The 27,790-nt window shown below is 40.1% G+C and overlaps 1 protein-coding gene across 1 annotated transcript; it reads left to right on the top strand.

The window, feature by feature from the left end:
- Positions 1 to 7,650: 7,650 nt before the first annotated feature.
- LOC148822736 (tyrosyl-DNA phosphodiesterase 2-like) lies at positions 7,651 to 26,185 on the top strand. Its single transcript, XM_088929734.1, has 7 exons — positions 7,651 to 7,772; positions 7,965 to 8,068; positions 8,954 to 9,121; positions 19,879 to 19,970; positions 21,760 to 21,878; positions 23,280 to 23,450; positions 25,474 to 26,185. The coding sequence occupies exons 2-7, from the start codon at positions 8,040 to 8,042 to the stop codon at positions 25,753 to 25,755; spliced, it is 861 nt and encodes a 286-aa protein (XP_088785860.1). The 5' UTR covers positions 7,651 to 7,772; positions 7,965 to 8,039; the 3' UTR covers positions 25,756 to 26,185.
- Positions 26,186 to 27,790: the final 1,605 nt, after the last annotated feature.

Genomic DNA, 27,790 nt, shown 5'->3' with positions numbered 1-27,790 from the left:
ATAAACCAAGACAAATCTTTGTAGCAGATCACGAAAAATGTCATTAATAAAAGACTGAAACACTGCTGGGGCATTAACCAAACCAAAAGGCATGACCAAATATTCGTAATGTCCATGGGTAGTCATGAATGCCGTCTTCCACTCGTCCCCTTCCCGAATGCGGATTAGATTATAGGCCCCTCGTAAATCCAGTTTGGTGAAGATCTTGGCCCCATGCACAGACTCAAGTGCTGCTGGAATTAGAGGCAAAGGGTACTGATTCTTGATTGTGATCTCGTTGAGGCCACGATAATCAATGCAGGGACGGAGCCCACCATCCTTCTTTTCCACAAAAAAAAAACTGGGACATGCAGGTGAAGTGGATGGACGTATAAGTCCAGCCCTCATTGCCGGTGGGCGGCATTGCCGACAGGTGCGCGGAAATCTGTTGGACGGAAGCCTGCAACTGGAGTAAGGCTTGCCAGTGCTGATCCAAAACCAAGCGAATCTCCTCTTGCTCCGCTGGGTCCGTGTTAAATGGCTCAGTATTCTGTTACGGATTCGGTAAGAGAAACCGAAACCAGAGAATGAACCCACTTGCAGGAGCTGATAAAGCCTAGCCGTGATCCAAAGAAAGCCGTAGTCGGAGAAACGAGCCGAGAGTCCAGGGGAAGCCAGAGATCCAAAAGGGAACGAGTTACCGAAGCCAAAGCGTGATCCGAAACCGTAGACAATAGAGCAATCCGATAGTCCAGGGGAAGCCAGAGATCCAAAACAGAGCGTGAGTACCGAAGCCAAGCCGTAATCCGAAAAACCGTCGTCAAAAGGGGGAAAAACCGTAAACCGAAAACCAAGAAGGACACAAGGCAGAAGAAGGAGTAGCACAACTAGGAAGCTCGAAAGGTAAACCAATACTGAGCAAGGAGGTAGGGAAAGACAGGTGTTTAAGTACAGGATGAGACGGGGGTGTGGTGGTGAATAAGAAAACTGATAGGTAAACTGATGGAGTAAGGCTACGCCTTCTTCTGCCTCTTCCGTTGCCGGGAGGCAGAGATCGTAACACATTTTACTTGGGCGTCTTTACAAAAAAGGAGGATAAGGTCCTCAGATTAATATATTATTAACTACTACATTAGCTAGATTGAGTGAATGGCCTCCTGTTGTTTGTAACCCTTCTAATGGTTTTAGATTCCAGGCACTATTGATAAGTAAACAGCCACCCCATACTGCACAGCATAGCAATGTTTGAAAATCAAGAAAACAGTAAAGAAAAGTACATCTTTTCTCAGGATAACTCCCCTCACAAAGAAAGCTAAGTAACAGTTTCAATATGCCCAAAAACCAGTATGTCTTGCATAAGTGTTAACTTTCAGAACCAATGTGAAACTGAAATAGAACACAGGAAACCCAGAAATCACTGGAAGCACTCCCCATCTCAGTGTATTGCCTGTCTAATGGTGCTGTATTCCAGAAATGATAAAACATTACAGAAAAGATTCACAAACCAACACAAGGTTGTGAAAGGTCAGAGGGCCTGCCTAGAGTGTAAAACACATGGTTGCAGCACTGTGAGTGCTGTGGTTTGAAAGCTATTGAGTCATGAACAGCGACCCCCTATCCCCATGTATTGCCTGTCCAATGGTGCTATCTTCCAGAAATAATACAACATTATGGAAGAGATTCGCATTCGAAATCATGACAGTGAAAGATAAGAGGGCCTGATTAGTGTGTCAAACACTTGGTTGCAGCATTTTGAATGTTGTGCTTGAAAAGCTATTGACTTGTGAACAGCACCCCCCTATCCCCATGTACTGTCTGTCTAAAAAATCATAAAAAAATAAAGTTTCACAGCCCAAACCAAGGTTGTAAAAGGTGAGGGAGCCTGCCTAGTGTGTAAAACACTTGGTTACAGCACTGTGGGTGTTGTGCTTAAAAACCTATTGAGTCATTAAGACTCCCCTATTCCAGTGTATTACCTGTAGTGCTATCTTCAAAAAATCATAATAAAGAAAAGTTTCACAACCCAAAACAAATCTGGGAAAGGTCAGAGGGCCTGCCAAGTGTGTGAAATACTTAGTTGCAGCACTGTGGGTGTTGTACTTAAAAAGCTATTGAGTCATGAAGAAGATCCCACTATCCCAGTGAATTGCATATCTAATGGTGCCGTATTAAAAAAATCATAATTTTAAAAAAAAGGTTTCACAACCCAGAGTAAGGCTTGGAAATGTCAGAGGACCTGCTTAGTGTGTAAAACACTTACTTGCAGTATTGTGGGTGCTGTGGTTTAAATGTTATTGGCTTGTGAACAGCATCCCCCTATCCCAGTGCATAGTGCCACATTAAATAAAAGCATGAGAAAAAGAGATTCACAATGCAAAGCTGTGTCAGTCTTCTGTGCATAAAAACGGTTTGAACATCATGGGTGCTGTTTTTAAGAAGCTGCTGAGTAAAGATTAGGAATGTTCCTGCTGTCAGCAGTATTGTGTATATAGTTGACCCTGAATGAAAACAGGACATAAAGAAAGGGTTTCAGAAATCAAACAAAGCTTTATTCCCATGCTTACAATCTAGATAATTGGAGACAGTGCTGTTCTGCTTCCTACAGTTATATACCGGTTCTTTGCACGAACCCGTATTGAGCAGTATTTCTTGTGAACGTGTGTACACAGTGGTCCCGCAGTGTTCCAGTTAGTGCGTAATTACGCATTGATGAAAAACCTGAGGTTTACAAAAAGAGAATTAGCTCACTGATAGTTTTGTCTAGAGGCTGTGAAAATGTTCACAAGTCGAGGTCTTTAAAATGCATTTGGGTTGAAGGCTTTACGCGTTTCCCTTGCGAAGATATAAACATAAGAATATTTGTGTGTGGTCAAAAAAATGGCGTAAAAACGACACAGTCAAGGCTGTGAAAACATTCACAATGTACTTTGTAAACAAAGCAATTGTTTTCATAACCCTAGGAGGTTTCGTTAAAACGCTACAGGCGTGCCAAAATCGTTTTCAAACTTCAAGCTAACTTTACTGCGGTCTGGTAGTATGTTTCCTCTACTGTATGTCCACTTTAGAATTCTTTTCTAAGTAAGGACAAGAGTTTATGCATACAGTGTTTTCTTGTAAGTAACCATCATATAAAACCCAGGGGTACAGTATGTGACACACTGCATCTGACACTATGCAAGACACACTGCAGAAAAGTGTATCCATGAGGTGTCATGTGACAGCTCTAGTACAGTATACTGCCTTGTAACATACTGTTCAACAGAAAAATACTGTATAAACCAGTCTTTACCAGCATAATCTTCGTGTTAGGTCCTGTCCGGTGTTTCTTCGGAGGCTCCGAAGAAAACTCATGCCCTCCTTCTTTTCCGCAATTGCAAGTTGCAAGTTGCAAGTTGCATAATTCATTTGTAAAGATCAACCATAAGTTAAACATCACACTCTCTTATCCTGAGAGATGTTAATACAGATACTGTACAGTGACTGACTGAATCTTCAGAACATGAACACTGTATAACCCGCTCTCTTTCACTGAGGTGTTAAAGCACCAAGGTGTCTGTATGAACCTCTCTCAGTGAAATGTTCATACTGTAGCACCACGCGGGGTGCTTTAGCCATGCGCACGCAAAGTTGGCTGACAACAGCGTCTGGGGGCGGGACTACGGGACTGTACAGTATATACTGTAGTGGGGCGGAGGCTGGGAGACAGTCTCTTCCCTTCGTGTCTGTTTGTTAGTGAAGGTGCTGCGCTGTAACCCCTGTCCCTGTGTGTGTATCCCTTTCCCCGGTTAGAACAATAAATGTGTTGTTCAACCCCATTCCCTGAGTCCCATGCCTGCTCCATTCCGTACCGAAACCCGCGGTCTTTACAGTAAATTGAAAACGAGACAGTTTTGTGGCGACGTCCTTGCCGCCCTGCAGCAGTCTATTGTTGTTGGTGATGCACGGGTCGGCTTTTTTTTACCCGCACCCGCCCGACCCGATTTAAAATGATAAAGGTACTGACCCAAAGCCGGTCCGAACCCGCTCCATTAGAAATTACATCGAACAATATTCGAACATTAATTTGATCAAAATGTATTGAAACCGCATATTCCTTGTTTTAAATAGACTAAAGTAGCCTAGTCTTGTGACTGTCATTTTTGTGAAGTGTTTCACAATCGATGCAGATAACGGAACCTGGGCTTTTTTCTTCTGTTGTGCTGACTAGCTCGCCAAACGTCTCCCACCTGGCTCTTTTGTCGCTCTCTCTTCCTTATTTTTATCTCACTGTTCTGGAGTTGTGTCCTGTCTGCTCTAACGAGGTTGCCATTACTGTATTGTTTTCTTTGTAATACACTGTTTTTTTAATTTAACGTTTTCTCCCACTTTGCCTTGTGATACAACCAATTGGTGCCTAAATATGGTAAAATGTCACTTTTAAACCTTAAAATCACTTTAATTTAAGATACAAACGATAGGTTTTCTGCAATATTTTGCTTTTGGTCATATACCAACCCGCACCCGCCCGACCCGATCTAAAATCTTTTTTTGAATCCGAGTCAACCCGTGCTTCACTAGTAGTCATGATTGCGTGGTTACGCTGTTTCCGTTTTGATATGTGAATGTGGTTCGAACGTTGCACTGATTATTGTTCGTACCGTTTTGTTCTTCCTTTTGAATATCTTATGTTGAGTTTGAAAGTTCAAGGTGCAGTTTAAAGAAGCAGTCAAAGCAGAAGGTTTATTATGGAGGACTGGCTGAAATTTGGGACTCTGAAACGCAAATATAACGACGATAGCGCAAGTGCGCGTAAGATGCAGAATAGAAGTGAAAATGCGAGTGAGATAATTTGTGAACCATACCAGCAATGCTGTCATTCTAATTCCAACAGCTTAATAAATGTGATGTGCAAGGAAGCAGAAGGTGTGCTTGATGTGATGTCTTCGTCCTGACATGAGACTTGTCCAGCTTGGATCCAGATATCACTTCTCTGATTGCTCAACAAAAGCAGCTCCATTCTTCACATTTGCTTTTCAAGTAACAAAAACACTTGCAAAATATGCAGCATTGTTTGTTAAAATATTAGTACTTTTCATCAAATTTAATTCAATATTAGTTATTTTTAGTACATTAATAGGTGATGATTTTTACAGGGTAACCTTTTTACCCAGGTTTTTATCTGGGTGATTAAAATGTTAGGCCTCTGGAATGCCTTGTTTGTGCATACTTTAAACATCGTAACTTGTGTGTTGTATTTTTTGTTGTGTATTGTGTAGTGTATGTCTGGATTACTACTCCTTTCACCAAAGCTGTGCCAGAACATAAATAATTCACATGTCTCTAATTATATCAACTGCTCTAGTATATTCTGGAAAACTCACAATTTGGGGTTATGAATATTTATTTTACTTATTGACTGAACTGCTCAGTTAATACCCATTTTTCACAAATTTCATAATGATGAACAAAATTTGCAACTACTGAGATACACACTAAAAAAAACATAATATAAATCAATAATCAACAACATGAGGAACAATTTCCTTGGGTGATGGATGCACTTCATGCAATATTACTTTCCACTTCTGTGTCACCATTTAGCTCGACCTCCCTATCCTGGGAAATCATCTGTTCATCGTCTGTTTTACCACAATAAGCCCCCAAAATGAGATAATCCAGTGCTGTTTGAGCACCAATGCTGACATGTGATACATCAATTTGACTTTTATGGGGGTTACATCTGACCTATTATGTATTACACTGCTGATTGCTTCACATTTGTTCATGAAACTGAACCCAGTTTTTAAAGCCATGACTTTAACATCACATTTTTCTGAGCGATACAGAAACCCTACAGATTCAATATTTTTGTCATTCTGTGTAATACCTACACAAAGTTAAACCACTCATTGCAAGCATCGCACTCCACCTTTGGTTTTTCTGGCTGTTGGGTGATTTACAGATGCATTACAGTTTCTGCCTTTTCAAAACATTGTCAGTCATCCACTAAGAACCTTTTTTTATTGTAGTTCAGGTGGGTAGCTGCATCAGCATGCGTAGGCTGCAAAGGAACAAGTAATAGGTTTATTCCATGCTGAAAAGAGAAGAAAGAAAACAATGTTTCAGCCGTGGAGCCTTCTTCAGGTGTGAGCACACTCTCACATCTGAAGAAGGCTCCACGGCCTAAACCTTTTTTTATTGCGTGGTTACTCCGTGTCACAGCTATGGTTTTGGTCGCAAAACTATAATCTTCAGTGTCAGCATTACTTTGGTTGGGACCATCCTTCGGATGAGACGTAAAACCGAGGTCATTAAAAATCCCAGGGCACTTCTCAAAAAGAGTAGGGGTGTAACCCCGGCATCCTGGCCAAATTTCCCATTGACCCTTACCAATCATGGCCTCCTAATAATCCCCATCTATGAATTGGCTTCATTACTCTAGTCTCCCCCCCACTGATAGTTGATGTGTGGTGAGCGTTCTGGCGCACTATGGCTGCCATCGCATCATCCAGGTGGATGCTGCACATTGGTGGTGGTGGAGGGGAGTCCCCATTACCTGTAAAGCGCTTTGAGTGGAGTGTCCAGAAAAGCGCTATATAAGTGTAAGCAATTATTATTATTATTATTATTATTATTATTATTATCATGGTTGTTGTTTATACTTTTCCCTGTCCATCACTGCATGATCCCAGTCTGGGAACAGAAAGTGTTCCTATAAACCTCAGCAACATTGGCAAGGACACTTATCTGACAAAATCGTGATGATTTTCTATTAGCTGATGGTCTGTAGAGTATATTTGAGGTATTTTGGAAACTTTCCCCATCCAATTCTGCACTGTAGTTTTTCTAAAGGTGATCCACACAGACCAACAATATTAATAAATACTTAAGAATGAAGAAGGGTGATTTGCTATTGGCTGAGTGTGTTAACATTGTTTGTTTCACCACTTTTGATGGTGCAGAAAATATGTTTTTGTCCCTGGTTATAGTTGATTGATTGAATTTAAATAATACATTATTTTATTTTATTACAAATATCAGATACAACTCCGTTAAAAGCTTGCATCTCAAAGCCTTTTTCATTGAACAGAAAAAAACATTTATAAGAAAAAAATATAGCAATGACTATTTTTACAGGAGTATAAATGGAAGAAAGGTGCTGTAAAGTTAATACAAAGTTCTAATAATCTTAGATCTGTTAAACTTGGGGAGTAGCGGAGGCGATTTACAATTCAAAAAAGTACTATCTAAAATGTTGGCAGAATGTTTAAGGAATTACAGTTAACCATGAAGAAATAACAAAGCAGGTATTTCAGCTACTTGTCTTCGCTTCACGTCGCTATATTCATATGCTACTGTGGTAGCTGAAGGACTTTTATTTTGATTGAAATTCGGCTATTCACATACACTTCCGGATCATTAGCGTCGCTTAATTTTATTTTTTCTTTTTACCTTTTTTTAGCGTCGCTTAATGTAACTAGCTTCACGCTACTATACGCTACTGTGGTAGAAAAGGACTTTTATTTTTATTGAAATTCGGCTATTTACATACACTTCCGGATCATTAACGTCGCTTAATGTAACTAGCTTCACTCGACTCAGTTTTTTAACAGGAGCAAATGAGATTGGGGGATTGTTCTGTAGGGAAGGATGATGCTTTCTTTCCGTTTTTTCAAGACAGCCGCACGTTGTCTGGGCTGTGAAGGCAGTTCCTGATTTAGCCACTGAGTAGCTTTGTAGCGAATGTTCATTACTTCCAATGCGCCAGTGTAATTCTTTTGATCGAAAACACTTAAAATGATCAAATAATCAAGGTAAGTTAAAAAAGCGTACATTTTGCATAGTTTAAGATAAATGTTGTGGCTTTAGTTTAGAACATTACAATTTATACTTCTGGGAAAGAAGTCATCATGTTTAACGTGAAAGCTTGCAGTCTTCTGCTTCCATTTAATTCCTGCCTAAACCTAATTCTTGTTGCATGTGTTATTGTTTTATTTCTGTTCTAGAGGGCTTTGAATTCGTTTTTTGAGGAGGACGTTATCCCTTGTGAGGTGTCTCCAGCAGAGTGTGTCCAAGCTGAAATGAATAGTGAACCTAAACCCATGGAATGGTAAACAATGTTTAAAACCCTTGAGTTGTAAAAGTTAAATTATTTTTTTGGAGGGGAGTTGGGAGGTACAACATTGTCTATAATATATTTCAGCTGCATTTTTCATATAGAAAGGAATATATGAATATTAGGGGGCAAATGTTTGCTAGTGTGAAAGGAAAGGGTTCAAAGTGTGTTGACTGGGGTCTATGGCAGCAAAATAAAAGTCTCAAATGTGTGCAAATTTTGTTTTTCTTTCTTTATAAGACAACACATGGTTTCAAAAGCCCCCTCCAAGTTCAGAAGACCTAGTGGGGAGGCAGCTTTTGGTGTACAAAACTGCTCTTTGTAAAACAGGCCCTAGTACACAAAAAATAGATTTAATATGCATTAAATTGTTCATTCTGCCAGTCACAATGATATTAGTTGGTTGGTACTCACAGCACCATTATATATTTGTATCTGTTTTTTAATTCAGCAGTGGTGCTAGAAAAAAAATGTAATGTCACTTGCCAGAGCAAAGCAAATATATTTATATAGAAAAATGTTTTTTTTTTTAGGAAAGTTCTGCAGCATTTATGTAACTGGTCATGGGATTCCTGTGGTTCCCACTTGTTCAAAATGGGTACTGTGCTCGCGGCTTAGGTTGAAATGCCATTATGAAAGGGGCTATAGATTACGTCCATAAGTAACAGTGTTTCAGGATGATTAGAAAAAGTTATAGTCTCAAAGGTTATTCTGTTGTGCAAATGCTGAGGTTTCCCCCCCCACCTGATCACAAAGAGTGAAGGTTCTGTAAGTTCAATCAGGATGGGTGCAATAGCTCAAAACAGACTGAGTGTTTTGTTAAATCTGGCAAGAGCTAGTCCAAATATGAGGGGATCCATTTATGTGCTTATGTTGCAGTATTGACTTGACCAATGACGAGCCAGCCAGTAGCGGCAGAGGAGGGACGTCTGTCCAGGGAGGGAAGGAAAGCAACGGTCAGCTCTGCATTGTGACCTGGAACATCGATGGACTGGACACTGACAATCTTAGGGAACGTGCCAGAGGATTGTGCTCCTATTTGGTCCTGTAAGTACAACATACCATACCCTGTATTAAAGATGTGTATTTCATGGCAACACTCCATGAAAAATGATAGAGGATTGTGTATGAATTGGCATAAGCAAAAATGTTGTGCTGTGTATAGAATTTCAAGAGAAATTCATCTTCAAATTATACAATGTATAACACAGTTGGAAAACTTGGTGTAGTTTTGATTCTCGTGCTATGAGAAAAGTATTGCTTTTCTAGAGGCAGTAAAAAGGAGAGACCAGTTCCTGGTTTAAACGAATGCCATACCTGGACTTAATAAAATTTATCCATTTATCCTATCCTAGAGATATATGTGGGGGGGGGAAACTATCAAGCCAGGTGAAGACAATTTTCAAGAATTTGTTAGCACATATTATAATTTACCTTTTGTTTTACCTTACCAGAGTAAAACGGTATTGTAAGGTATTGCAATACTAGTTACAGAGACTAGTTTATAGGTCAAGGCTTACTGTTTACGAAGAGCTGTGCATATGATAATTATAGCAATTAAGGCTGATTGCATTTGAGCATCTGTAGAGAAACAACATACTGTAACTGTTTAGTACCTTCTAAATAAATTGCATTTAATACTTACAAAAATGCTGTTTAAACCAGTGATCCATGTCTTGTATGACAAAATAGTGCACTTTGAAAAGGGTTCTTAGCAGTTTTAGTAACGAAACTTTCAACCAAAAATATTCAAATTAAACAGCCACATTTTTTTTACAAATATGCACTTTAAAAACAAAATGTGCATATGTCATTTGTACTTCAACGAAACTCAATATCATTGGAAGGGGGTGAATGTCCTCTTCTTATTTGTAACCTTTCTTGTGTTTTTTGTAAAAAGAGAGTGCGAATGTTACCTGTAGAATATCGAGATTTCAGACTGGAATTGTGTGTGGGCCATTTTAAAAATAGCATTTTATAGTGTTAGAACAAGTATAGCAGCCACCTATGTGGTGGAGGTTATTAGGATTCTCTTTAATTGAAAGTTTGTGATAGATAGTAAGTGAGCAAGAGAAAGCTGGGGAGCGAGAGAGAGAACATTTACAGTATATAATGAGTTTTGCTGTTCAGTCCAAAAGAGCCAAGATAGGTTAATGGGTTGAAAGCAGGTCTCCTTTAGCAAAAAAAAAAATGATTTGTGTTGTGCTGCAGAAATATCATTGCTAATTTAGCACTAGAATATCACTAATAAAGCTTAGCAAAAGAGCTCCTAACATAGTTTGTACATAATATTCCTTTCCATTAGTTCCATTCCATGTTTCCAGTGTTAATTTTTATAAGCAGATATAAGTACTTACATGTAGGAGCCACTTCACTACTTCACCTAGATGATAGCCTGCACCAGCAGCAGCAGTACACAGAATATCAGGTGGAGAAGTGAGAAATTAATTCAGCAATCAAATTAAGGAAAAACTTTAAAATAGACCAGATTGGGATTTTAGCAGGACACCAGGAATTACTCTTATGCATAGTTCAATGGGATCTATAATGCCCAGACAGTTGGGATTTCTTTTTAAGTTAGGATTCGAAGCATGACACCACCTACAGATGCAGCCATTCAAAATGCGCGGTAAAAACCCGCGGTACAGTAACCTACCCACAAGCCACCGCAGGGCACCGGAGGGCACCGCGGTAAGTGATTGGCTGGCCAAAATGACCGACAGGGGCACTCGTGGTGCATTGGTTGGTAGTGCAAAGATTTAATCATTTAATGTCTTTACTGTGCACATTTTAATCCGCTTAGTTTTGAATATTTATATGGATTTTACCACTAAAGGGAAATTTTAGTAGCTGAGCATAAAAAGAAGAGGAGCATAACGCATCTGAAGGTCATAAACGATATTAATTTAGGAACATAAGCATTACTGTATGTATGTAAACTGTACTGTGTATGGCTGGTCTTGGTAGTTTAAAGAAAAAATACACACCAGTCTTCCATTTCTCCCTAAACATTTTAAGCATGAAAGTTTTATGAAACGGTACCCAAATATGCGATTGCTGTATAGAATGAATTTTAATTAAAAAAAATTATTTAACACGAACATTAAGCTGTTTACATCTTCCGCCTGAGAACAGTCACCCGTTGCTACCCAATGCAGAAACACAGCCACTAACTAGCAAAGAGAGGACATTAGCTACCCAATATGATAAAGAAATAAATGATTATTTTGTTTATTTCTTTTGCACATTTATTTGAACATTTCCATCGATTGTACAAGCACTTGGAAACTGTCCAATCCCTAGTTCATCAGGCATTTTACCGGTCTGGCGCCGGTCTGTGTCTTCCAGGATATAATGCCAGCGAACTCTTGTTTTTATGTCCACTATAACAGACAATCTCCTTTGCTTTTAACCGAGCGTTTAATAATTTCCTAAAATGAAAATGATTTACTTTATTTCCCTCACGGGATCAATAAAAGTATCTATCATCTGTCTAAACTATGGGACAGAATTCTGGGGTCTCCCCATACCAGAGATTATGGTAGGGCTTCAGAATGGTGATTGGCTGACACCATCTGACACCCCTCTGATTGGAGAAAAAAGATGTGCTGGTTTGCTATACATACTGTACCAGGAAGAGGATTTCTTTCTATTCAAAACGTGTATTTTAAAAGTTTAATTAGTAAAAACCTTACAGCGTACACAGATTTCTAAACTGATCAGGATCGTTAACTTTGTCTTATGCATAATAATGTTCACCGCTCTGTCCAGCAAATTAATAATAAACTTTATTTTATATAGCGTTTTAAACGAATAAGTAATTAGATTGCTCATAAACCTAATCACTTGCTTTTTCTTTTTATTTAGGCTCAGATTTCAACTATAGATCGTATTATTAATAACCATAATAACAACCAACCAACAAAAACAACCATATAAACATAATACCAACCAAAAACATAGATAACAACCACAATACAAAATCAAATATATCAAACCATTTTACTCTCGCAAAGTCCTCCAATTATCATAATCCCGCCCCTTATGCAAAACCAAACCGTCCTCCCATCCCAGTTTATCCTGTTTATCATAAACAAAATCACCTCAATTTTCAACATAAAGCATTACACAAAATCAATACCTCAACACTCCATACTCAACAACGATAATTCACAAACAGCCAGAACATGTAACTACACATTCCCAAACAGACCTAATTTCCATAGCCCCGCCCCTTATGCAAAACCAACATCCCTCCCCTGTTCTCTCCCTCCCCTGGTGGTTGTAATTGTTTTTATTTTCAAATAAATTTTAGCAAAGTCATGTATTTTAAAAATCTTAAGATTTTTATATTTATGTCTTTATTTAGTGGTTTCATTAGTGACAAAGGCTAAACTTTCTTGGAAAAATGTCTTTTATGTAAACCATGTTTGCTATTAATTCATTCAGGGCTAAAATATGTTCATTGTCTTCTAATGAAAGAAGGGTTCCTTTCGCCGTAGTCGGGTTGAAATTAGAAGCTTGCCACGCCCGGACTGTTACACCAACGCATTAGCATGTTAAAGCGATTTCATTGAGGAGCCTAGCCTTTAACTAGTAAGTACTGTACTTACTGGGTTTTTGAGGGGGGGGGAGGTGTCTTTCGCTGGAAATCTCGCCTCCTACTTTGAAAATACCCGTGAAACCGGTTCAATTCATCACAGCCAGCACTCCTGCAGAGAGGGGGGTTGTACTTGCAGTGTATACAGTACACGCGTTATGCTCTTCGTTAATGTCTAAGCCGGAACATATCATTATATCTCATTTTGTATTTCTTAAAAAAAAATCGTTTTCCCAGCCTAACAGTATTGTTTTTAACCTGTAAAGCGCTTTGAGGAGCCACCTTTAAAGGCGCCATATACAATAAAGTTCATTATTATTACTATTGTAAATTTGCTGGACAGAGAGGTGAACATTATTACACAGAAGACAAAGATAGCGATTTACGTTGCATTGTGTATCGTGCTGCTTTAATACAGTTTTAAATAATTAAAAGTCAAAACAGTATCAGCTTTATTTATGGGTTTTAAATAAAGGTGAATTAAATGCGATTTAAATCAATATAAATTTTTATATTGTAACGCATAGGTGACTATTCATTGTTATTAAAATGATTTAAATTCGATCATGTTGTGATATTTAGAAATATACATTTGTTTGGTGCGAGTGAAGTTTTATTTAATCTCTGAGCCATACTGATTCTTCTGGAAGCCAGTTTCCGCCAGGGAGTAAAAAAAAAAAAACACACTATGGTATTCTCTCCAATGCAGTGCAGTTAAAAACATACCTCTGATGCTGCTCCTAAATGAATATCGTTTATGACCATCAGAAGCTTTATGCTCCTTTTCTTTTTTCCAGTGGATTGAACAGGGAGAGGCATTTCATGATGTACTTTTCACTGATGAAACAACAGTGGCTCTGGAACAGTTTTCAACCATGTCGTTTTATAAAAAGGGGAGATATGTGCACGTTACTGAAGCTAAAAGTTTAGCCTTTGTCACTAATGTAACCACTAAATAAAGACATATAGAAATCCCTACGTTACAGACTGTATATGGCTGGTATTGGTAGTTTAAAGAAAAAATACACACCAGTATTCCACTTTCTCCCTAAACATTTTAAGCATCAGAGTCTTACATGTGGTTATTTCGGAAACGTTTGTACGTGCTCCTTCTGACCATGTTACTGTTTACTGTTACTGACCATATTAAGTTTAAGTGCCTGTGGGCACTTTTCCTGTCCGTGGGGGGTGGACCGTCTTTCATTAGAAGGTTAGTCTGTTCTACTCTGAGAATGTAGAGGGGGTGGAAAGTGCCCGCGGTCATTTAATTAGTATTAAAATTCGCACTGATTCCCTTGCGAAGATATGGACATAGGAATATTCGTGCGTGGTCAAAAAATGGCATAAAAACGACAAAGTGAAGGCTGTGAAAACATTCACAATGTACTTTATACACAAAGCAAATATACCCCCCCCCCCCCCCCCCTCAATTCAATTCAAGCTGCTTTATTAGCATGACAGATGGGTACAATCAGTGTTAGGTATTTACTTTGCTTTGAGATGCCACTTTTAAAGGTGATATATAAAATCAAGGTTTTAACTTGCTTTAACCCCGCAAGTCTGAGTTCTTGTGTCTGTCCTATCCGAACCCGAAAGTATTACAATATGTATCTTTATAGCAGGTGGTGTACAGCTTTTTAGTATAGATTACACTTTTCTAAAATGTATTTAAAAAATAAAAACGATTACAATCTAATCTTTCCACGTTTGATCCCAAAATAAATCTAAACGGGGAGAAAGCTATGCTGAAAGTTTATTAAGATACTTAGAAGACAAAGATATCAATTTATGTTGCATTTGTCTGATTGTGAATCAAAAAACACATATATTTAAACCCGCATTTGCGATTTAAATCAAAACGTTATTTAAATCAATATAAATGTTTATATTGTAACGCCTAGGTGACTATTCATTGTTATTAAAATGACTTAAATTTGATCATGTTGTGATATTTAGAAATATAAATTTGTTTGGTGCGAGTGAGGTTTTATTTAATCTCTGACTCAGTGATGGCCTGGCATGGTGAGGTGCGCTGGCAGCTATGTGGTGTTACGCAGTGGTGGCCTGACATGGTGAGGTGCCCTGGCAGCTGTATGATGCAGTGGTGGCCTGGCACGGTGAGGTGCGCTTGCAGCTATGTGACGCAGTGGTGGCCTGGCACGGTGAGGTGCGCTGGCAGCTGTGTGATGCAGTGGTGGTCGGGTATGTAGAGGTGCACTGGCAGCTGTGTGTTGTGATGCAGTGGTGGCCTGGCACGGTGAGGTGCGCTGGCAGCTGTGTGATGCAGTGGTGGCCTGGCACGGTGAGGTGCGCTGACAGCTGTGTGGTGTGGCGCAGTTGTGGCCTGGCACGGTGAAGTGCGCTGGCAGCTGTGTGATGCAGTGGTGGCCGGGCACGGTGAGGTGCGCTGGCAGGTGGGTGATGCAGTGGTGGCCTGGCACCGTGAGGTGCGCTGGCAGCTGTGTGGTGTGACGCAGTGGTGGCCTGGCACCGTGAGGTGCGCTGGCAGCTGTGTGGTGTGACGCAGTGGTGGCCTGGCACGGTGAAGTGCGCTGACAGCTGTGTGGTGTGACGCAGTGGTGGCCTGGTACGGTGAGGTGCGCTGGCAGCTGTGTGGTGTGACGCAGTGGTGGCCTGGCACGGTGAAGTGCGCTGGCAGCTGTGTGGTGTGACGCAGTGGTGGCCTGGTACGGTGAGGTGTGCTGGCAGCTGTGTGGTGTGACGCAGTGGTGGCCTGGCACGGTGAGGTGCGCTGGCAGCTGTGTGATGCAGTGGTGGTCGGGTATGTAGAGGTGCACTGGCAGCTGTGTGTTGTGACGCAGTGGTGGCCTGGCACGGTGAGGTGCGCTGGCATATAATGAATATATTCATGTGCATCCAACACACAGTTCAACGCTAGCAACTACACAAAATCTAAAATATGAGCTCTATTTGCCACTTACAATACCAACCGTACCAGCTAACTTTAGTAGTGACATTTTCATGGATCTTTTTAACAATAAAATTTACAACATCAGACTTCAGACACAATTAAACAGGCCTCAAAAAAGTCTGGTACAAACATTTTCAGCATGGTGAAACATGGTGAACGTTTCCACCACTGCGTCACACCACACAGCTGCCAGCGCACCTCACCGTGCCAGGCCACCACTGCATCACCCAGCTGCCAGCGCACCTCACCGTGCCAGGCCACCACTGCGTCACACCACACAGCTGCCAGCACACTTCACCGTGCCAGGCCACCACTGCGTCACACCACACAGCTGCCAGCGCACCTCACGGTGCCAGGCCACCACTGCATCACCCACCTGCCAGCGCACCTCACCGTGCCCGGCCACCACTGCATCACACAGCTGCCAGCGCACTTCACCATGCCAGGCCACAACTGCGCCACACCACACAGCTGTCAGCGCACCTCACCGTGCCAGGCCACCACTGCATCACACAGCTGCCAGCGCACCTCACCGTGCCAGGCCACCACTGCGTCACAACACACAGCTGCCAGTGCACCTCTACATACCCGACCACCACTGCATCACACAGCTGCCAGCGCACCTCACCGTGCCAGGCCACCACTGCGTCACATAGCTGCAAGCGCACCTCACCGTGCCAGGCCACCACTGCATCATACAGCTGCCAGGGCACCTCACCGTGTCAGGCCACCACTGCGTCACACATATTTCAGCGCCATATATTTCATGGATATTATGGAATATAATGGATGGATATCTTAGTTATCTTTCTAGTTCACAGGTTTGCATGCATAATTTAATTTTGAAAGCCACTGAGACATCAGGTACTACTGTTGTATTTATGAAAAAGAAACAAAACAAAAAACATACTAACAACTGTGCCATCCTACTCCTTAGTTAATACATTTTATTATTCATAAACAGTTAACATTGTTAGCAAAATATTTTGAATTATATTTAACCCTATTTTTTCTTTAGTTTTGTATTTAACTTATTATATGATAGTCAGACTTAATGTATATTTGAACAATGAAAATATATTTTTACAAGATTTTACATTAAGCACTTAAAATTAATATGGTTAATAATAGTAAACTGTAACATGCTGAAACAAGATTGGTTAAACTGCGAAGAAAATGCTTTCAGAGAAAATGTTTCAGGTGTGAAGAACATAGATCTCCAATGCAATTTCAACCAAACCTGTTCCCACACACCCTGCCCCCACTACCATTAGAATATACACAAATTACTCAAATCTTTCGAGCTAATGATCAGGTGACCCGAGAGAGAGCGAGAGAAACACCAAGGGGTGCGGAACCAGGGAACTATTTACATGGAAAACGGGCGATCTCCCCAGACTGTCCGCCCGTTTCACTGTTACCTGGATACCTCTTTATTTAGAACTCACTAACACTGATTTTTAGTTTAGAAGGATTCAAGTAGGGTTTTAGATGAAAGGCAGCGACCTTAATCAAGCCCAAATCATAATTGAACCCATTCAGAGCCTACATTACATTTTAGCGTTTCATTCTGAGCAGAAGACCCTCACACCTGAAGAAGGGGGAGGTGTTTTTCGCTGGAAATCTCGCCTGCTTCTACTTTACAACCGGAGTGCTGGCTGTGACGAATTAAACCGGTATTACAGGTTTCAATCACAGACCATGTGACATGGGAGTCAGGAAACTAACACACAGCGCCACCGGATTTGATAATGCTATAAAAACGCTATAAAATAATGTGACTTGGCACAGAACAAGTTTACAGCACAGTACAATAATAAATGCTGACCATGACTTTAGAAGCATAAATTGCCTTACACTCAATTTAAACACAAGCTGTCTTTAGCCCTCTAAGCTGGTTCATACAGAAATGTAGAGATCCAGGCTCAGAACACACAGCTTCATTAGCGAATACATATGCAGGACAACTAGAGAAGACGTTTTACAGAGGATGGATTTTTAGAAACATCCCATCAGTGACATCACTGAAGTCAACTCCTAGGTACTGTAACTGTCGTGTGGATAGTTTCACAAGAATCAGACAAAGGTTTAAGCATCGCTTGTTCTAGATAAAACTGCAAAAAAAAAAAACAACAACCCATAATGTACTTCTTTGCGGCTCTGTTTGCCCAAATCATATATTCACAACGTGAAATCTAGAAAATAATATTACGTAACCAAAATCCGCAATATGGAAACAGAACCTGTGTAATTGTTGATAGATGATGTACTCGTAACATTTTTTCAAGACGAACTACATTTAAAAAATGACTTGTATGTACTTGATATCTCTAATCAATCCACGGGTCCCAGCACAAAACGAAAGTAAAACGCATACCGTTTCGCGCTTCTTATTAGTTGCTCAAAAGTAATTTGACCATATGAAATGCATAATATAAACCTAGAAACATATACGTGAGCAGTACTTAAGCACTGTAGTATCGGTGTTAAGACATACCTCTCAAATACTGTAAATCAAGTTAAAAATATCTCAAGACCGATTCTGGTCATAATGAAACCATGTTTCGTGTATGTTTTCTTTAAAGTACCGAGACCAGCCATATACTGTATGTTTATGTTCCAAAATTAATATCGTTTATGGCCTTCACACGCGTTGCAGTATGCTCCTATTCTTTTTATGCTCAGCTACTAAGATTTCCCTTCAGTGGTAAAATTAGATATGAATATTCAATACTTAAACGGGCACAGTTAAGACATTAAATATACATATACATACTGTATACAGTACAGTTTGCATACGGTAATATGTTTATGTTCCTAAATCAATCTCTTTTATGAGCATGTGAAAGGCATGGTGAATCACTGTACTTTGCATGATTGGAAACAAATGCGTGATTGCGAAATGCTGTGGTGTTACTTTTACAAAGACGGTCAAAAAAAAAGAATGTTGACCAGGGCAATACTTTGAGTTTACACTTACAGCTTGTCCAAGGTCATTCATTATTAATACTATTAGTAATATCTTCGTTAAAGACTTTGATGGCCACAGCTCAAACATGAGAGGTTGAGCTTTTAGCTCCACCTTGCGGAAATTCCGGATACTATTATTTTGCTTGTCGTATTATAGGAGAATTTACGGTAACTCGCGGTATTTACCGGTAGCTTGTGGTAGACTGCGTACAGCGTACCGCAAAATAATGCGGTATCGCCCGCGCATTTTAAATGGCTGCATCTGTACCCAGTGTTCCAGGTCAGCATGCTGGGGCATTGTTTTTTGTCCAGAAATGAAAGAGCCATCAACTGGTATACCAACGTGAGTTAGAGCTGCACCCTGGTTTTCTTTAAAGACCTTATCTCAGTGCTGACCAAGCCCAGCTCACTTAGCTTCTGAGATCTGATGAGATCACATTAAAAGACGGTAATGATGATAATAATAGGGATAATAGGTCAGTGGACGATGCTGTCTCACTGGCCCTTCACACCACTTTTGAGCACCTGGACAAGAGGAACATCTATGCCAGGGTGTTATTTATTGACTTCAGCTCAGCCTTCAACACAATTGTGCCAGGCAGGCTGGTGGTCAAACTCAGGGGTCCAGGCCTCAGCAACTCCATCTGCAACTGGGTCCTGGACTTCCTGACAGGCAGACCCCAAGTGGTGAGGATTGGAAACAAAACCTCATTCCCTCTGATCCTCAACACAGGTGCCTCCCAGGGTTGCTGCCTGAGCCCGCAGCTGTATTCTCTATTAACACATGATTATGTGGCTAGATTTAACAGCAACCCCCCCATCATCAAGTTTGCTGATGACACAGTAATCGGCAATTTGTAGCCCTACTAACAGACACTGGTGAAGTGAAGGACTGAGATTCAAGTTAAACAGGCTTTGGTATTAGTGATAGAAAGGATTTGCAGGTTCTGTTTGAGAAATTAACGAGGAAATACACATCAGCTGACGTTTTACGGGCAGAACAGTTCAGATCATTACTACATAAGTTGACTTTAGTGTTTTTTGCAAGTGAAGAATTGCTAATTATTACTTTTCCAGTTGGGATGTTAAAAATGGATAATCTGACTCCTATTCAGTCATTTTGTTAAAACTGATACTATTGCCTCTTTGAAAAAACAGCTGGATGACATCCTCAGGTCATCCATCCATTTTCTAACATGAATGAAAATGGGGTGTGCAAGTTATATACTGTATATGGACATTGATTTAGTTCCATGGAGGCTTTGTGAATTCCTAGCTTTTTTCTTTTTGATTCTCGTAAAGGTACGATCCTGATGTAGTCTTTCTGCAAGAAGTTATACCACCTTATTTAGAGTACCTGAAGAAGCGTGCTGTGAGTTATACCATCATTGAAGGTAATATTGATCACTTAATTGAGTTTTATGGTGTTATGCTTTTTTTTCAGATTTTAAAGCATGACTGTAGTTTAGTGTTAAGCCAGCAGCCATGTCACCCTGCAACTTACAATTGGCAGACCACTAAAGCTAAGCAGGTGTGAGCCTGGTCAGTACCTGGATGGGAGACCTCCTGGGAAAAACTAAGGTTGCTGCTGGAAGAGGTGTTAGTGAGGCCAGCAGGGGGCGCTCACCCTGCAGTCCATGTGGGTCCTAATGCCCCAGTATAGTGACGGGGACACTATACTGTAAACAAGCGCCGTCTTTCGGATGAGACGTAAAACTGAGGTCCTGACTCTCTGTGGTCATTAAAATCCCAGGGTGTTTCTCGAAAAGAGTAGGGGTGTAACCCCGGTGTCCTGGCCAAATTTCCTATGCCTCCTAATAATCCCCCTCTATGAATTGGCTACATTTGTTCTCCTTTGTTCTCCTCCCCCCCACTCCGACAGCAGGCGGAGCATCGCGCCGGTTGGAGTGTTCTCGGTCGCATTTAATGGCAACGTCAGCTCAAAGATTTGGTTCAAACCACCAAATGGAGACGGGCGTGCCGACAAGCGGACCCTGCTGATGCGGGATTAACGCTAGGATGAGAGAGACTGTAGTTTAGTGTTGATGGTAGTAGTGTGATCTGCAGAAATTAATTGTTCATAGTCTTTTGTATTAAATTCTGGACTCACGTTGATTTTAAAGTCAACGTCTAAGTTGATACGGTTTCCATGTCTTTATTCATTGATGTTTATAAGTTACCTTATAAAACCTGGTGGACTGCTACACCAGGAATCAGAACCACTGATCAAGAGTATATTTGACTGTATTGTGATAACTGTGCTCCGTGCAGCAGTGAAATTTGGTACGCATGCAGACCGGGAGCTTGAGTTTCCGTTGATGGTAACAGTGAGATTTACCCACTTCATGCAGCACTGTACCATATCCTCCACATGTAGACGCATGTGGTGCACATTGAGCAAATCTAGTTTTATCCTGTCCTTCTGTATCTAAGCCTATTTAGTTTACTTTTAGTAGTTGTCTGAGATGATAAACCTGGAGTTGAAAGAGTTGTATGTATTTACAGAAAAGCAGCAACACAGAGAGCAACTGTTTCTGTGGTTTTGCAACCTCCTGGCAGTCAGTTCATCCAGTATTTATTATATCCTGTTCATTAGTAGCTGGGTTATTGATGGTTTTTAACCCCTCCCACAAGAAGCTGAAAGACAAATAAATGAACTCAGTACCAATAGGCCCCCTATTTAATGCTGGTGAAATGAGGTGCACTATTTATAGAGGACTTTACAGAGCACCCTTGAGGAGAAATTACTGTTGTACAGTATGTATAGCAGGGACATCATAATAATGTGATTAGTCAAACCAAGCTGTAAATGGAAACTTAATTTTAATTAAAATTGTCATTTTTCCCTAAGAGAATCTCTAAAACAATTGGACCTGTTAGGATATTTTGATGAATTGATGAACAGTCAGATCTATTGAAAAGTCAATTCTACATTATTGTAGCAATCTATCTCCATCTCCTGTTATCCATGTTAGCTCAAAATTCTGCTGTTATGGTGCCGGAAAAACAAAAATTAAATTTTGTTTTTGTGACCTTTTATATCTCTACTGTTTTAGTTTAGGTTCTGGTTGGCTGGTTGGACTGCTTTTGCTGGGCTCTATGTCAAGGAACATTTTATCTTTTTCTGCCAGAAATTTCCCCTTTTATGCATTTTCAAGTTTATTTGTTATATTTATTTTTCAGGTAATGAAGATTGTTACTTCACAGCTATAATGCTGAAGAAGTCTCATGTCAAACTTTTGAAGAGTGAAACAATTAACTACCCTACAACAGACATGATGAGGAATCTTCTCATTGCACAGGTTGGTGTATGATGATTAGCACATTGGAGCAGGAATCTAGAAAATGGAGAATCTGAACATTCCAGGAGTGTTCAATCACTTTTTATATACAACAAATAAGTCGGCCTTGAGTCACCATTTGGTTCTGCTTCTCTTTTTTTAATGTTCTGGAGGCTTTTTTTCCATGTTTGGGATTCACTTGAATCCTCACACAGGTGAGGCATAGAAAGGTCAATGGCAAAAGACTTGAAAGAACGTTTAGTTGATTATTCACATGCCAATCACCTTAGTTTAATGGAAGTGTGTTCACTGTGTTGCTTTTGACAAGGCCTTTAAAATGCTTGGAGCTAATCCACTGGTGCCAGAGGTTAGATTTTGCCCCAAACTTTCTTTTGTCTTAGTAGGACTTCTATATTCAGGTCGAATGAACAGAGAGCACTGGATTTCTAGAAGAATTTGACTGAGCAGTAGGCTTGTAATTTCAAGTTCTAACCCTCTTGTACATGAATTGAATAAGGACTTTCATACAGTTTTCATCGGCTGCTGTTTTCATTATGGTTCTGGGTTGGAACAGCTGTGAAATCAACCAGGACAAAACCCATGTTAGAATATGTAATCTACCGCACTCCAACAATATAACAAAGTGATTGACACCCAGTGAAACTGTAAGTGGTAGAGGCTTTGACTGTTTGTAGTGGCAGGTCAGCTGTTATTACAGTCCTTTCAAACAACTGCTTGCCACACGACCCTTATCAAGACCCAGGTTGTCAAAACAAGCTGTGATAATTCACAAGATATCTGTCTCTCTTGCAGATTACTACCACTCATTCCTTCCTTTTTAGTAGCCACTTTAGACATCAGGCCCATCTCTGTTTGTTGCTCGGTTGGGGAAAAAGACAGAATTCTGTCTGTGTGAAGCAAACAATTTTCTCATTTTGTTTTTGAAGGGGTTGGGGAAAGCACTATGGCTAGGAGGTTAAAATCTGATTATTCCACAGTTAGGGGAATACAATTATACTGAATACTAAATGAGCACTAGGTGGCAACACTGAGCAGAGGTTTTTTTACTGATGAGCTTGCTTAAGAAGGTAAGGAAGTGTGTTAATAGAATAAACCAGTAGCTTAAAACATGCAGGTAGAATTTGATTTTGCTATCTGGAGAAAATCCAATTAGGAAAAAATGGAAACAGACCAAAACAAGTCCAGAATCCATCCAAAATGGATAGTTATTTCTTAAAAGTTTTGTTGGTAATCTTGTTGTGAACTTTTTACTTTACTAATTTCAGTCAACACAGCTGATTTTACTGTAAATGTTCAGATGAATAACTTTTTAAAGAGATAAGAAAAAAGGGGTTTAAAGAAATGAAACTTGTTTTTCTCATCTGTTTTATTTCTGTATTTGTTTTCCTTGTGTTACCGCAGGTAAAGATTCATGGACTGGAGTTGTGCTTGATGACATCCCATTTAGAAAGCTGTAAAGAACATTCTCAAGAACGGATGAACCAGCTGAGGAAGGTGTGGGAGAAGATGAGAGAGGCGCCAGCAAATGTCACAGTGATATTTGGTGGAGATACCAACCTTAGGGACCACGAGGTCAGTCCAAAGCATACACATTGAATATCCAGAGAAACATGTATGCATTTAGAAAATTAAACCAGTGATACCAACAGCTAAATGACTTACCAAAATACATTGGAGTGACTGTTGTAAAAGCACAAAAATCATTCATGTCGGAGTTGATTGTACACAGGAAATAAGGTGAAAATTAAGAAATAAAAATGCAAAAAAGAACCAACATGATCCATTTATCAAATTAAAATGTCTTAATGCCAATGCTATGTTGAAGCAACACCTTGACAGTAGAAACATTTCCTCTATAGAGATGAATCAAGGTTTTTTTTAGAACACCCTCATGGACATTAGCAGTTGTGGCACAGGTGCAAAGAACATTTAGCTAATTATTGTGTACAGCTCAAAATAGTGATGCAATTGTGATGGTCTGTCCAGGTGTGTCTTTTTGCTACAGAATCCAGTTGTATTGATTAATGGGAACCTGACTGCTTGGTACCTTGGCATCGAGCGAGTCCTGCAATTTAAGTTGTTATGGACAGTTATGCCACGGAATTGAGCTCTTTAGAGCACTGTAGGATGAACGAAGATGGTGTATTTAATCTAAGGCTCAGAGACCAGTGATCAAGGAGAGGTTTGTACAGGTTCTTTGACAGTAACGGGACAGTCACACTGTATAGTCCAAGTTCTGTGTCACAGTTTGTTTCCAACATGCCAATAGCCAGTGACTTTCCAACTGACCTGAGACAAATGTTACTTGGCATAATTCACATTCCAGTGTCAGGTCTGTTCAATAAAATTCCAGTGGTCCTGGTAATAAATGATAATAGTGTTGTAAATTTGTTGCAGTTACAAGTCTTATGTTTCTTTTGATACTCAGTTTGTAGGCAGTGGCTGTTTGTAATATGCAGTACTTTATTTTTCTTATTGTCTTTATGCTTTGAATACTGAAATAATTACTGTAAATTAGTAGTCACATAATTAGTTATTTTATACAGTTGCTTTTGCAGTTACCAAGTGCAGCAGATCCTCCTTATTGGGTAGCATGGGCTGGAGGACCTACATACTGTATATAAGCCAATTTAAAATGGGTCTCTGCATCCTTCTTGCTATATTTTTCAAGTATTTCTGGAGACAATTATAACCAAGGCTGAGGCCGGAACAATCCTAATATAAAATCCTTCCCACCCTGACTAGGTCCGTAACCTGCTTTTGCCTCACCAGATTCACTTTTTAAACTGAGATTAAACAATAGGAGAGCAACACCATGCTTATCCCTTTTAACCTAAACCTTCAGGAAAACCCATCTAACCATAACCTTTAACTAGTCTACCTTATGACTAGCCAGTTAGACAATAATATCTGCATGCAGAACCTTTTTATACAGAGAATAATTGAACATAGTTGTAGCAGATATTACTCTCTGCACCTTGTGTGAATACCTGCACCTTTTCTCTTTCTGGCTGGCATCTACTGTAAGCTAACTATCCGCTTCTACTGTAAGCTGACTGGGAAAACTGGCCCTAGTGTGAGTTTGTGCGTGTTTGTATCTGTGTGAACCCTTTGATGGACTAGTGTCCCTTCCCAGGTGCCTTCAGCTTGTTGCTTGCTAGGTTAGGTTCTGGCTCCCTAACCTTTATTGGATAAAGAGGTTAGAATAAGGATGGATATATGGATGGATAGATGGATGAGGAAATAATTGTTTGAGAAGACAGTTCAGCACACACCTGAAATCTGGCTAATGCTAAATAAGCTAAATGTTTTAACAAAAAAGTGTCTTGATCATTACACAGCTGCTTCTACCTTTTTTAAACCAGAAATGTTCAAATAATGGCTTTTCTCCATCCCGCACAATTGTCGTCATCCCAAACAGAATATTCTTCCTGACAGTGACTTTTTTTTCTGTGAATAAATTACTTTTTTGATGTACAGAAAATAAACATTGTAATTCTATATTTTCGTTACTGTGAGATTCCTAGAGAAATTTCCAGAAAATTCTAGAGAACTACTCTATATCTCCTGAGCTGTGGGTGTTTTTTCTCGGCAGGTGGCAAAACTGGGAGGCTTACCTAGTGGCGTCTGTGATATCTGGGAGTTCCTTGGTAGGCCTGAGCATTGCAAGTACACCTGGGACACCAAAACCAACACCAACAAGAAATTGTGCTATGTCAGTAGGCTGCGCTTCGATCGAGTCCTCCTGCGGGCGGCCAAAGAAGGGGCTCGGGTTGTTCCGGAGCACATGGACCTAATTGGGCTGGAGAAGCTGGACTGCGGCCGCTTCACTAGCGACCACTGGGGAATTCTCTGTGGATTTACCATTCAAACTTAAGTCAACAGCACTGTATTTCACAGGGTGATATGGTCACATGTGGTTGAGCAGTGTACACTGGAAAAATGTAGAGAAGCAAATGCTGTATTGTAATTGTTTTTGCTACTTTCTGTGCTTTCTGAAATTAGCCAGGAACCAGACTTGTTTCATACTATGAAAATATTAAATGTTTTTCAAAGGCAGTGATCTGATTTTGTAATGCTAAACTGGTCATGTTATATTTTAGGAAAAGTTTGCTTGCAATGTCTGCTTTAATGTAACTGTGCTTTAAAGATTTTTAAGTGTTTTTTGTTTATGGTTATCATGTTTTACAGCTATGGCTTGTTTAATTATCTTGAAAGAGCCGGTAATGTAAATAAAATATTTTAGTCCATATGTTGTGCAAAATGTATATTAACTTTTTATTGGGACAAGTAAATCTATTATTTTACAGGTTTGGTGCATTTTTTTTTTACATTATGCAAAATTGAGATCCGACTTAAAGGTTGGATTTAACTCTTCATAAATTGCATTCTGAGTACTAGATGGCAGCTTTCCAGTGTGCGGAGTGCATAGCCCTTTTACAAACTAGAGCCCATTATTAATCACTTGGTTTGTGATTTGCTGTCAGAATAAGAGATAAAGTTCTGGATTAATCTGAAGATGTTCTTTTTAAAAGTCATTAGCTTTTTGTAGTTAAAGGTATCCTAATTTATTTTTTTAATTTGGCATATCCAGTTCCTGTATGTTTTTGCAGGATACTTTTGACCTGAGGAAAGAATGAAAGATTTTTTTTTTTATTCAAGTAATTCAAAAATGGGTTGGGAATTCTGTAAACCATTGCTTGGGCTTAATATTTCTGGTGGGACTTAGTAATATATAAATTACTTTGCAAATATAAAAGCTACTTTCACTGAGTGAAAAAGAATGGGTGTGTGGGCATCAGTGTCAAGGGTTGTATGGATGTACAGTAAATTGCCTTGTTGGTCCAGTGACACCTTAGTGGTGATTGCGTCTCCTGCCCTGATCAACACCTTTCTTAGCATCGAGTAAGGGCCGGGCAATTGCCACACCATTCGGGGGTAAGAGTGGGGTTACACACAGGTAGGACTGGACCTGTGATTGGAATCCTGAGAATAGGATGAGATAGAGCAATGCATCAGTACACTTGGCCATATTTGAACTAGCATATTCCTATTAGTGCCCTCCTGTGGTGTCTGTGTCTGCCCACAAAAATAGCCCCCTTGGGGGAAGATTTAATAGCCTTTGTTTAGAAGGCATAAAAAGCCACAGTCAGACAATTCCTTTTAAAGAAGCAAGGTTGGAGGAACAGACTACAGCAGTAGGACCTGGAAGGACTCAGTCTGGACTCGGTGGACTGGGAGCAGTGGAGGAAGACACCAGCATCGTCCTCCTCCCTCCTCTACCCAAGACTGGATTTGCAGTCAAAAGGGGTGGAAGGGGCACTATGGTTATATTGGTGGACTCCATCCTTTTGGGACAAGTCTAACTGCCTTACTGGGGTCCATAGGCTATATTTGTACTGGTTTGTCAGTCAGTGCCTCTTGTAGATGTTTTGGTATTATGTGTTCTGTATAATATAATAGGCTGCAATCAATTGGAAATTATGTAGGACGACTGTCTAGGCTGTCCTGTGGGTGCATTTGTGGTGCTGGGAGATGAGAAGAACTTGTGGCAAGGAAGTAAGGGAACTAGCACAGCTCTTTGAATTTGGCACTCCTACAAACCTTAGATATTTATTCAGTTATTATGTGAAAATAAAAATATTTTTCCAATATTTCCTGTGGTCTGCATGTGTTAGATGGTAGAGTTTTTAGTGTTATTTTGCAAATGTGTTATGAACTGTGTCAACTTAGTGCATAGTGCCTGTTAAAAATCCTGGTTCGAATCCCTTGATTTTCATATTTATTTAAGGAGGACACAATGAGATGCTAGCCAGCAGCTATATCACCCTGCAGCTCTCAACTGGCTACCTGCTGAAGTTAAGCAGGTGTGAGCCTGGTCAATACCTGGATGGGAAACCCCCTGGGAAGCT

Source organism: Atractosteus spatula, chromosome 12 (genome assembly GCF_055471065.1).
Source record: "Atractosteus spatula isolate fAtrSpa1 chromosome 12, fAtrSpa1.hap1, whole genome shotgun sequence".
Lineage (NCBI taxonomy): Eukaryota > Metazoa > Chordata > Actinopteri > Semionotiformes > Lepisosteidae > Atractosteus > Atractosteus spatula.
The sequence above is the reverse complement of the archived record's forward strand: the minus strand, read 5'-3'. Positions and strand labels throughout refer to the sequence as shown.